Source organism: Marmota marmota, unplaced genomic scaffold (genome assembly GCF_001458135.2).
Source record: "Marmota marmota marmota unplaced genomic scaffold, marMar, whole genome shotgun sequence".
NCBI classification, from domain to species: Eukaryota; Metazoa; Chordata; class Mammalia; order Rodentia; family Sciuridae; genus Marmota; species Marmota marmota.
In genome coordinates, this window is record NW_026000142.1 from 846,055 (window position 1) to 859,227 (window position 13,173).

General features: G+C 36.0%; 1 protein-coding gene across 1 annotated transcript in view; it reads right to left on the reverse strand.

Moving 5' to 3' along the window:
- Positions 1 to 12,886, reverse strand: part of Col1a2 (collagen type I alpha 2 chain) — a 35,557-nt gene extending 22,671 nt beyond the window's left edge. Inside the window, exons 1-12 of the mRNA XM_015488230.2 lie at positions 12,346 to 12,886; positions 9,799 to 9,809; positions 9,206 to 9,220; positions 8,535 to 8,570; positions 7,306 to 7,398; positions 5,984 to 6,037; positions 2,923 to 2,967; positions 2,776 to 2,829; positions 2,638 to 2,691; positions 2,290 to 2,343; positions 1,834 to 1,887; positions 1,477 to 1,530 (exon numbers count right to left, since the gene is read on the reverse strand). Coding sequence (XP_015343716.1) covers positions 1,477 to 1,530; positions 1,834 to 1,887; positions 2,290 to 2,343; positions 2,638 to 2,691; positions 2,776 to 2,829; positions 2,923 to 2,967; positions 5,984 to 6,037; positions 7,306 to 7,398; positions 8,535 to 8,570; positions 9,206 to 9,220; positions 9,799 to 9,809; positions 12,346 to 12,415 — 594 coding nt within the window. The 5' untranslated portion in view covers positions 12,416 to 12,886. The remainder of the gene's footprint in view (positions 1 to 1,476; positions 1,531 to 1,833; positions 1,888 to 2,289; positions 2,344 to 2,637; positions 2,692 to 2,775; positions 2,830 to 2,922; positions 2,968 to 5,983; positions 6,038 to 7,305; positions 7,399 to 8,534; positions 8,571 to 9,205; positions 9,221 to 9,798; positions 9,810 to 12,345) is intronic.
- Positions 12,887 to 13,173: the final 287 nt, after the last annotated feature.

Below are 13,173 nucleotides of genomic sequence, written 5' to 3' on the forward strand. Positions count from 1 at the left end.
TATATATATCTTGATTGTGCAATTTTACCCTATTATTTCAATTTGAACCATTCACATAATTTTTAATGTTTTTTACACATAAAGATTGTTTCTCAATTATCTCCCACATGTGTGTTTTTAAAATTTGCTAAAATACAAGTTTTTATTTAAACATACCAAATGTCACGGTACTAAGGAAATGTGGTTATTTCCTTAGTGTCCCATTTTTCTCTTCATATACTGAACATCATTTAGACTAGGCTTATTTATTTGGCATGATAATATAAAAAAGAGATGGCAGTATAATCATATTTATCCTCTTTAAAATTATTTTGAACACTCAACCTTACCATTTTCATAAAATATGCAAGACAATTTGAAGCTTCATAATATTTGTTAGAGCTGCGATACTTATTTCCGATCTATATTTTTATCCCTGGTAATGACCATGGTGGCAGTGGAAGTGGTAGGTGATTTAATCCTATGGCATATGTAAAGAACTTTCCTTCAATGTAATCTGATTTAGATATGGAAAAAACATGCTATATGAGACCATTAAGGACCTTCATTTGTAGGATTCTACCTGAAGCAAGTTAGTTATGAATAAGCCCTGAAGTGAGCACCAGGAGTTTTAGCATGTGCCCTTCCAGCCACTAGATGTGTGACTTTGGGAGAGTCACTAGCTCTTGTCAAGCCTCAGTTTCCCTCTTCTGCAAAAAATGAGGGAGTCTACAAAGCTCCTTGCAGCCCTAACACTTTATGATACTGTGATTAGTAGTCTGAGCTGTTATATTGGGCCCCTGGGAGAATGAGTTTGACCTTATCCATTTGTGTGGCAGCTGGAAAGTTAGAACAGATTCTCCATATTCATGTTCATTTCTAGTCCCGCTAGTATTCGTTACTCATTAATTTGTAATTACGTTGGTATTCACTTTAATATCACATTATCTCCTTAATAGGAAAGAGAACATTTTATAGTTGAAAACGCTGTCAGAGAAGAGCCTAGCCAAGAGATAACACACTTCTGAGACTTTAATTACCTAATTAAAAATTTTTTGAGTGTGCACAGATAAATCACAGGAAAGAGGTTGAAAAGTGTATTGTGACATGAATGTACCTATCTAATTAGTGCATGGCAAAGGAGAATTTACAGTTTAAAATAACACGTAATGTTCTAATATCTGATTATATGTTTATTTACTTTTATTTTGGTTGCAGAGATCGATTGAGATTATAGGAAGAGGAAAGGAAATGGAGGAAGAAACTATTGACATTATTTTTATCTCAACTGTTTAATAGATATTAAACTAAATAAACATTAATAATTGGCCTTTTGTCATAGAATCTCATAGTCCACACCATTGAGGGGGTTGAAACACAGAAGAGGAGACAAGATACCATTTACAATTTGGGTAGTCCTCAGCATAAATATACTTTTTGTTGATAGGACGGGGAATTTTAATAAGTTGTTTACAAACTTTCTAATTCAATATTTACCTTCACACCTTGAGCACCAGGCTGTCCCTTCAATCCATCCAGACCATTGTGTCCCTGAAAGGCAATCCTTATTATTAAATGCTATCCCATTTATAGTGCTTTCTCAAATCAAAATCTTCTATCTTTGCAATAAATATCTCCCTGGCGAATCCTGTGATTGCTTTCTTAGGATGGACTCCAGTGCTCCAGCTCCAGGTGAGCTGGATCCAGGGCACCAGGTAAGTCATCTAAACAAACTCCCAGAATGTGGAAGCAAGAATGTGTCATCCAGGAGTTTAAATACAATTGAACCCCCCACCCCCACCCCAACCCAAATAATCAGCATTTTTTTCTCATCTGGGCAAAGAATGTGCTCACCCTAATGCCCTTGAAGCCAGGAAGTCCAGGAGTTCCAGGGAAACCACGAGCACCCTTAGAAAGAAACACAGAAGAATATGAATAATATTTTTGGCACAAATGAAAGGACAATGACTTCCTCCTTCCCAAGAAATTCTCACTTAAGTTCAAGCTTGGAATCAAAGGCTATAATGTTTTAAAGCACAGAGCCACAACTAGCTCTAACATGAATAGCTAAGACTATGTTATTTGTGGAAAACAGTTTTCTTGCTTATGCAGGCTTGTTACCATTATATTACATTATTTGCATTAATAGAAATGTATGCATTCTTTCCCAGGTTCTGTCAGATGCCTTTAAGTAGTGTGACAAGCATAAGTAATGTCTACAGTACTATTTAGATGGATGTTTGCCTGAGCAACTATCTTATCTGTGAGACCTCTGACATTTGGATTATACACTGTTGTAAAAAGTCTCACCTGTGGTCCAACAACTCCTCTCTCACCAGGTCGTCCAGGTTTTCCAGGGTGACCCTAAAACATGAAAGCATCATAGGGTCAACCTCAACTTGGTAAACCATCAGACAAAAGTAGGGGCATCTTGGTTTTTCACAATAGAAGAGAAAGGTATCACATAAAAATGTGAATTCAAGTACTTCTTTAATTAACAATTATATTTCCCTAAATACAAGCAAGTTAATTAATATTTCATTAACAATAATATTTCCCATATGAGGAGAGTTATGTCAAGCATATTTTGGAAGAATATTAAATTTAGATCTGGGGTATTTAAATGGTGTTTTGGAAGTCCTTCAGGTAAGCACTTACATCCTCACCAGCCTTGCCAGGAGCACCAGGTGGACCACGAGCACCTGCAGGACCCTAAGGAAAGAGGAGACTCATTATTTAGTTAAGGGAATATGTCCAAATTTCCTGAAAAAAAATTTATCACAAAAATATACTCACAGTCTGACCAGGTTCACCAGGCTCACCAGCAGGTCCTTGGAAACCTTGAGGGCCCTAAAAGAACAAAAATAAAAGTCACATTCCAAACTTTATTTTTTTAATTCTCTCTTTTTTGTAGAAGAAAGATTATGAGCTTTCAATACTTACAGGGGCTCCAGCTGCACCTGGAGGGCCTCTAGGTCCCATTAAACCCTATAAAGATGACAGATATGGTTGGCACTGATAAGTTGTCATGGCCTTGGATGAATTAGCTAAGACACTACTGTGCCACAGATATTTTGTGATAGACAAAAGAACAGAACTGTCCTGTTTTTATTTCATAGTTTTTGTTCTTTCCAAAGAACCCATGTTTTCCCCACTTTCTCTCCCTTTGATTCTCCTTTTCTCTCAACCTGAATTAGTGAAACTCAATGAGCTCTGGATAGGATGGTCATAGTTCCCTTAAAATTGTGCACAATTGTGCATATTTTGGTTGTTCTGATTCAACGAAGTGAATTGGTCTTTGCACAAGTACAGAATGTATGATTGCCTTCTATCAGCTGACAAAGAATTTCATTTAGATTCCCTTGATCATATGTCATCTTCCAATGTCATACTTAGCTAAGAAATTGATATTTTTATTGCCACAAGGGGCATAAATTGAAAAGGATCAAAAGTCCTTCTTAATGATTACAGGGAAGTGCGTTATAACCTTATAGCTCCTTTAAGGGCTGTTGGTGACTGATGAAAATGTCAAAGGAAAGTGGATGTAATGAGGGGTGAAGGAACAATGAAATATTATTGAAACAGCCTACTAGAAGAGTCCAGCCTATGATATTAGTATTGAAAATATGGCCCAAATGACAGCAGATTGTTTCCCCGTTGTTCTTTATTCTGTAATACCAAAAGAAGGTAAAACAGAATGTTACTGGTTTGCAAGCTGAATACATACTCTTGACCCCCCTTTGCAGTAATCAATGCCTGGATGAGCTCATCTGTGAGACCCATCCCTCATAATGCTGAAAATATTTCTTGTGCATGTCTTGAGCAATTTGTTTATGACAGATCAACTGAGGGGACTCTTCAGTCAAATGGCCCCACTATATTAATGCCTATAGTGAAACCCTATAAATGTTATTTAAAATGCACATTATTTTAATTATAGGAATTATTTGTTTGGTTTTGGAAATTGGCTTCAACATTAAAAGAAGCTGTCTCTCTTCAATAAAAATAATTTTTAGATATACATTCAAATAATTTTCTTTGCCATCATAAATTTTTAATATTGTATTTATTCATTTTTCCATGTATTTGCAACAATTTCATTTACATAAAAGGTAGTTTATTTTGTAGGGACTGTGAGACACACTATGATTACTCATTAATTCAGAAAAGAACCCTGTGGGGTTTTAGAGTTATTGATTTTCCAACATGGAAAATTATTTTAATGCTTTATTGCTGCCTATCTTCCCTTTTTGTGAAACACATATCTGTTGATTACATATGTCTGAGCATGTGTGTGGATGTGCAAGCTTCAATTATATTTCACTGATATTTAAAAGTAAAATACTCTGCTTTATGCCCCCCAGAGAGATTTTCCAAAGACAGGGGAATCTGAAATTCATATTAATTTTCCCAGTTGATATGTGCTTTTGGTTTTAAAATGACATCCACAGTCACTTTATTTTATTTCCCCCTTTGCTTCTTCTTGAGAAATAGGTACTGCTTCACAACTAACTTATGTCCAGCATTAGCAGAAACAGCTAATTTCATACATCTAATACAAACAAAGTCAAAAGAACCCCCCCCCCACATACATATTCATTTAAGATATGAGCATTCTAAATTACCAGGAAAAATCATGAAATTGGAAAACATCAATTAAAGGTACATTATTTCTCAAGTCAGATTTTAATTTACAGAAAATATTATCTTGCCCTTATAGTATATTAGCTTATTGCGGACCATTAGTTCCAGTAGAATATCTTTTGAATATAGAGCACTGAATGCGTGGTCCAGGTAAGATTTATATTTTAAAGACCATACTCACTTTGCGCAGATAAATATCTTTGGAAACAAGTAATTAGAATCACCAAATTGTGTGTGTATCTATGTGTATTAAATTCTGCAATGCTTAATCAAACTAATATTTTTTACTGCTGGTAATTTCCCCCTCATTTGCATATATATATATATATATATATATATATATATATATATATATATAGTATACATTTTGCATGATCATATCAGTTTTTTGCCTAACACATCTCACTAATATTTGGTAGAGGCTTCATTCGTTTAAAAGGTCACCGTCACCAACATAAGCTCCTATGGAATTTTTATAAACTTTTACTCAAATGATAGGATATGTTCCCATATTTTGTGCTGAGTGATAGAAGGGCTAAATTTTACTCATATTGTCTTCTACATCAATTTGTCATTGATATTCTAACAATAGGGTTTTTTTTTTAATCAAAATGGAGAAAAAAGAAAAAATTCTAACATTGTCAACTCCTTGAGGGAGAGTCAGAATCTGTCATTCATTCATGGGTATCTCTCCAAATGCATACTACCGTTAAGAGTCCATTGAATGCCTCTGATAAAACTCTTGTGATTAAATGAACATTATATATGAGAACTAGGAACATGAGCCACGCTATTGTTGGCTACCTTACATCTTGCCTGGTGGTTAATTCTAGTTCTGCATGACCTTGGGAAAAGGGATTGAAGTCTCTAGTCATAAAATAAATGAACCAGATTAGAACTTGTTGATCCTTTCCACCAAGTTCAGGGAACTTAAGAAATAAATTGCTCTATATTTCTAAGTGTTGCTTAATATTCTAAACAATGTTAAGAAATGTAAAAAAAAGTGAATTGAAATTTTAATATTTTGAATGAAATTGATTTGCCTAAGTTATGGTTATGACATCCAACGATTATTTCTTGGACATAAATATCTCACTTATTTTATTATATTTGAGCTATGTTATTTTAAAAAAATGTATTGGTTAATCTATTTTAATGAGGCTTGTTTGTAGAGAAAATTGACATATTTAACCTAGGCTTGGGTTTTGACATATTTAAATACAGAAAGAATCATTGTTTTTATTTGATCTAAGGTTTGAATGTTTACCTAAGTAGCTAAATGTATGGCACTGCAAAATTTACCATAAAATAAATTCTAAATAGTATATATTTTTGCCAAGACAAAAAGAGATAAGCATACCATTGGTCCAGGGCCCATTCCAACTCCTTTTCCATCATACTGAGCAGCAAAGTGCTAGAAGGGTGGAAAAAAAAAGTACATGTGTAAATATATATTTACTGGTCATGCAGCTCATTTTTTCTATTCTACTTGTAAAGTTTTTTTGTTGTTGTTGCTATAATTAGTTTACAATTCCAAACTGAAAATAGATTTCTAAAAACTCAGGAGAAATATAAGTTTAAAATAGAGTCCACACCTAGTCTGAAGTTCAGAGCCTTCCTGTCTTATTTTTCATACTTCTCTTCTGCTCTGTTAACTCAGTTTATTTGCCCCTAACCCTTACCTACATCTGCAGTGAGAAAGGGAAGCTTCCTAAACTTTTAAAGTGTCCTAGAGCCATGAATAAATTAAGCAGAGATCAAGAGGACACCTTTGCATTTTCACCTGTTGCCCTTTCCTACAAAACTCACAAAAAATAACTGAAAGACCTTTTTCTTGCTGGAGTTTCAGAAAGGATATAAAAAGTTTTCAAGTTTAGAGGAAAATTCAATTAAAATGCCCCTTGGAAGATTAAACTTTTAAAAAATAGTTCACAGTAATAACTTTACTGTTAAAGATCTCTTTTAGAGTGGTAGCTCTATTAAAGAAGGTGCTTTTTAATGTACTCAGTAGATAAGCAATCATAATAAGATCTTTGGGGAGAAAGGTCTTATTTTACTGGCATACAGTTGGGTATTAGAATCAGGCTTCTGATTCATAGTGCTAACCAATTAAGCAAATATGTTTTCCTTCCTGCAGTGAGGCCATTTGGCACTCATACCATTGTTAAAGACATAAAGCTAAAAGAAGATATTAATGAAAAAGGGAAATGTACTTTTCTCAAATTAGTTTCAAGCAAATTAAACCTAAAACCACTTTGAATGTTGGTTCAGTAGACTTCAAGCCAAGAAGAATAAAAAAGGGTAGGATGTTTGTGAAATTGCTTAAGATCAGGGATTTCACTTATGTAATTCAATCTAATCAAACTCTTTAATAATGCAACACCTCTTATTTGTGCCTTACTGAAAAAAGATATTAAATCCCCAAATTAAATAATGGCGCTGATGGCCGCAGCTACCTTCAGTGAACACAAAGACCAGTCCTATAATTGACAAGAGTTCACAAAGAGAACAGGCAAAGCAGAAACTTGAATGAAGAAACCCAAGAAATGAAATAAAATATACTAATTTCCAAAGAGCAGACTTTCCCTTAATTGCTAAAAATAAATTCTATAATAAGCCTTCTTCCAACAGAAGTATAAGAAACTAAGTTATAAAAAGTAAAAAGTACTTAAGACACCTTACCCCGCCAAGACCAGGGGGGCCAGGAGGGCCAGGTGGACCAGGAGGGCCATTGGTACCATCTTCACCATCTTTGCCTGGGGGGCCTGGTGGACCCTGTTGTGTATAGAGTAAATTAAAGTAGGATTAGACAGGTTCCATGGAAACCTATGCAGTAAATGAAAAGGAGACCTAAGAATACATAAGGTAAAAGTAGTTGTTCAGACTTTTCAATGTACATGAAGGGTGGAAATTTAATACACTGTATTTATCATTCACTGAAATGTACTTAGGTATGGGTCTGTCTTAGAACAAACTTTAGAATAAACTTTAGTAACAGCAGGTAGTTTTCCTAAAGGAATATCTTAGTCATGGAATATTAATTTGAAGCGGAGGTCCAGTATTCAAAGGAAGATAGAAATTATAGCTAAAGTGTATGCCCTTCATTTTTCATAATGCACAAAAATATACTATGTTTGTTGATGGCTGATTTCTGATTTTGATGAAGGCATTCAAGCAATTTGGTATGTTAAATGTGAATAGTAGATTAATTGATAGTCATTTTGTCAGAATATAGAAAATCTTGAAGATTTCCTATTATGAATACAATTTAAGTTGTTAAGGTAATTAACTGGAATAATTTATCTCTAATAAATTGTTTGAGTGGAATACATGTAAATCTGCACTTCAGGACAGATACAAGATATCAGCATTTATGTCTTAACGAAAGTATCCTATAACGCAAAATCTTGTAGTTATTATAAATGTCAAGTAAGCATTTCAGGGAGATCTAAGAAAGCCACAAATAAAATGTAAGGCTGACTTGTACATGTATGAATTTAGATAGAGAAACATGTTACTGACTATCACTTTATTATTCCCAAGCCATAGAAGAGATCTTACTTCAAAAGCAAACAGAACATATTAAAAAGAGGACTGTGTGGTGGTGTGTAGATACATTGCCATTATGTATGTGTTGGGCAGATCTATTAAAAACAAAGAAAGAAAGACCATACAAAGAATATGGCTATCTGTAATAGTTTTTCTTTTTAAAGGATAATGTTGACCTAAAAAGAATATTGATTATATATAATAATGCTCATTCACCCTTTTGGCAGGGCATTTCCTATTTAAAAGGTGGCACAATTATCTGGATACATAATATTCTAATGAATTGTCAGTCTCCTTTAGTTTCTAATATGTGGTTTTTCCAATGTGGGCTAAAGCCATTTAGTAGTTCAAAAATTACGTACCCTTTCTCCACGTGGTCCTCTATCTCCAGTTGGGCCCTACAAGGAAGATGCAAACGGCAAAATAATAGGTATCTAAATAATTTCCAGCAAAGAAACAAGCCATTATGGATAATAATTAGTTGGTAAGTCTGACCTAAGCCCAACATTATTAGATAGTAGCTAAAAATTGTCACAATACAATAGATAAGAGTATATTGCTTTTATTATAATTATATGTAATTTTTTAAAAAACTGAAGAACTGGAGGCTGCTATAGTCTCTAGTAATTAGGCCAATATTAAGCATAGTATTTTTAATAAGATGATTACTATAGATAAGATGACCATTTTGTTACAGTTTAACAGCATATTTGTGTAGTCAAAGTTCTTTAAAATAACTTTTGTTTACTACCTTTAATTAACATAATACCATTCAATCTTCAGGAAAAAGTCTTTTTTTTCTGTAGTATGTAAATAACCAGTATGTATAACATAAATATAATTAGAGATGATTTTGAAAGGTAATAAAACTTTATTACCTTAAACATCAAAGCTACTTTATGTTTCAACTAATGCATATTCATGTGGGCAAAATCTTGACAAAGTATTTTCCTTTTATAGTTTACTTTAAATTTAGTTAAACTAAGGTATCTTGATAATCTCAGATATTTATGGAGAAATATTGGACTCTTACCTTTTTTGCAGTTCCCTAGAAAAGAAAAGAATAAGTAAAAGATTATTATGAGAACTATATATACATATATATTTTAAAAACAATTATATCTACAGATTGCATTATATATCCATTTACTATTAATCTACTCTCAAAATACAATGTAAAATTTTACCAATACGTTAAATAAAATGTATTATGTACAGAAACAAATTCGTATACTTATCGATAATACTGCTGCAAGTTCAATTCACAAAGAATTTGCTCATAATTATTTTGCAAAGAAATGAAAAATTCTGTAGCTCAGTGAAGTCTTATGCTTTGTAGTAGCTAATGCTAAAACCCAAACTTAAACTGGATTATTTACTCTTTCTATTTCTCATGGGTATTTTATGAAACTACCCTTATGCAGAAGCACCACCCATTTTGGAAAATGGGGTGGGCACTTACTCTGGAAGCCAAAAAAGGATTGACTCCCATAATACCTCATGGTTTTCTTTGGAAGCTGGGTTAGTCAATACCAGGGTAGCTTCACCTTCCCTTCCCAGAGAAGCAATCACTATGACCAAGGAAATCAAAGTAGATAATTTTTTTATAAATATAATTTTACTAACCTCTTGTAAAGCTGTAGATAAAAGAGAAAAGTAGAAAATTATTAGTAGTATAATTTCATTGATCATTAACAGTAATTGCCAAATAGATACACAAGTTTACAAAATTCAGTTACCTAATTAAAGGGCCAATTATATTTTTTATTAAGAATATTATAATGACTTGGAAATTATGCAGGTCAAAAGATATGGCAGGGATCAGCAGGGTGATTTGTTTGCTATATTAGTATGTAAATATATTTTGAATGAAATTGTTAATTATTTACTATTTTATAAATGCTGTGAAATATTCATGTGTCTGAAGGATATTTCTAATGCTTAGCAATTAGGCTGGAAATTGCACAGATGAATCATTGACTGTAAGACAAGACCAGTGGATGGAGGAGGAAATAATTTATGGTTTAGATCATTTTTAATATATAAATGTCGAAAACATAAAATTTAGGAAAGTTTGTTAACTAAAGCAGACTTTGTCTTTTATAAAACATTAACGTCACTTAGTAGTTCAATAAGTTTTTACCATTTTTAATGTCTTTTTTTTAAAGGTCTAATTTGTACATTACTAACTATGAAAATGGATTAATTCAGACATCTGAGTTTTGGCTTTAAATTAGTTCACTTAAATTCGGCAATGCCATTTTCCTAACATGTATCACTTTTGTCTCTGAGAAAAGGGTTACTTTGTGGAAAAATTGTGGATTAAAGAGCTTGCAATATAATGGGAAAAACAAAGTAAAGTAATATTCCTCCCTTTGTCATTACTACTTTTCAGTCTTTAAAGACTGACTTTCATTTCTACAGTATAAAAATTATGGGTTAATATGGGATACAAGTGTGGCTAAGCTTCCAATAGAATGAATCACCCCTAAAAATTGCTTTAGTTAGGTGGCCAAGAAGTGTGTCATTTGAAGTGAGAACATCTCTTGCAACAGTCACAATTCAGGAGGGTGGGCGATATCCAGCACTGGCATTTAAGGGCAATTTATGAGAATTACTGTTAAATTAGAAAAGTGATATGTTTACTTCATTGTGTCCATCAATAGGAAGAATAATTAGGCTCCATTTGATTAATAAGACCCCTTAAAATTTTGGAAATTTGCCCTTTTAATTACTCAGACGCGAGCCATTTTGAAGAATGTGTGTTTGGTAACCTTTATTACAGATGCTGGATGGCTGTTGATTAGGTGAGTTGCCGTGCGTGCCTTCAAAATTCCCTAGTTCGCTTTCCAATTTTTCCTATAGGACTCATCTCTTCCCTTCCACTCTCAGGTTCCATAAAAAAAAACTAACTTGGTAATGTGAATCTGTTCAATGAATTTACTCCTTGGTATCCACAGTGTGTATACACACACACACACACACACACACACACAGAAATGCATCAGTAAGAATGCAGTGGAAGACACCGTGGCATGTGGGCGGAGCAAGTTTTTGAAGTGTTGGGTGTGGCCTGATCCCCCCCATCCCGTCTCAAGTGAACGTCTTTGTCTAGTAGTAGTAATTAGGCAGCCATTTTTAAGATGAAAACGGACTGATTTTCTTCATTCTATCCTGACGTGGAAGACTGGTCATAAAATCCAAACCAAGAAGTGACCTTGGAGACCATTTAACTCCACTCCACATTTTGGAACAGGCCCAGTTTGAGTAGCCCAAGGTCATGGGAAGAAGAATCCTGTCCCTTGAGTCTCAAGACAAGGTTGGTTTTTCCCAACCTGCTGTGCTCAACGTTTGGTGATCACTAGGAACAGGTTTAGGGTCAACTCCAAGACTCAAAAGGTAAAGTAAATTTTAGTTAAATATAATTTCACCTTTCCCATTACCATATAAAGTGTTGAGAAGCTAATTTTACTTCCTAGAAGGTGTCCACTCCAAGTAGAATCCTTCGCAGGACATGCTGACTAGCCACTGGGAATGTCTCCAACCAGAAATTAAATAATTTTGTACAAACCTGTGGAGTCTTAAATTGGGATTCCATTAGCTTAAGTCCCGGTCCCCTGTACTTTCATGTTCCCCCCTCCAGAGGGCGCCGTATCACCATCACCACCACCACCACCATCATCACCATCATCCAGACCAACCTCAAGACGACCAGAAGATAAGTTCAATGGTTGAGCTTTGTATGATTGAATTAAAGGGCTTTCTAAAGCAGGCCTCAAGTCTTAAAATGTGTGTATGAGGATAGTTATGGGACATAACGGGTGTAGGCCTGTATTTTTTTTTTCCGCCAAGTCAGTTGTTAATAGCTAGCTCATCCTTAGGGAAAAGACTTCTGCTCCCTGTGCGCTTCTCTAACTGAGGATCCAGATTAAGTTAACTGTGTTACTGAGTTAAAAGTTCCTAACTTTTAAGGAGAGTTGTTGAGTCCTTCATGTTTTCATTTTTAAAGTACTTTCCATGTTCCTTATCAATTCCAGCGTTTCTCCACATGCCAGAGAGCCTTCCCTCCAAGCTGTGCAAGGAATTGAGGTTTAGGTTTCCCCTTTTCAGACCAGGGCGTCCACCCATCTAACTTCTCTCCCCCACCTCCCCGAACAAGCTGAAGGCACTTACATTGGCATGTTGCTAGGCACGAAGTTACTGCAAGCAGCAACAAAGTCCGCGTATCCACAAAGCTGAGCATGTCTACCACTTAGACATGCAGACTCCTTGTGTCGCAGAGCCCCTGGGTCACCGACGGAGGTATCACCTGGCAGGAGTAGGCATGCAGTCGCGGCCAGTACCTCCAACTTAGCCGAAACCTCCTGTCGCCGTGGTGCTAAAATAATAAAGCCGGGATCTGCCCTATTTATATGGCAAAAGTTTCCCTGGCCCGAGGGTGCCTCCAAAAGCGCCTCCGCCAATGAGAGGGCTGGGGCTGGGGGCCGGGGCAGCCACACTGGGAGGAGACTGCGGGGGCGCAGAGGAGGGAGCGAAGTGGGGGAGGGACGTGGCCACGGGGCTGGCTTCTTAAATTGGTTCCATTCTTTTTGAGGACGTGGACACTTTTGAGGCTTTCGAGGGGAAACTCTGACTCGCTGTCTGCATACCTCCTCCCTCCCCATCCCCCCCGCCTCCCTCCGCCCTTTCCAAGTTTGGAAACACTTTTGGACACGTCGGAGCGCTTTGCAGACTCCGACGTGGGCAAAAGTTTGAGGATCTCTGGGCAGCAGGGCAGCTGGGCAGCTGTAGAGGGACCTGAAGCCCGGAGATCAAAGCAGGAGCTGTCCAGTCCTGCCTCACCTTGTGCCCTATGGGCCACCTGCAGGGTGGAGGGGGCTGGGCGGGCGCGGAGGGGGCAGGGCGGGAGGGAGGGAAGATCCGGACTGCGTGGCGGCAGCCGGGAGGCGCCCGTCCCCGAGCCTCCTGCCACCCTGCCCCCGCTCCGAGTCCAGCTTTGCT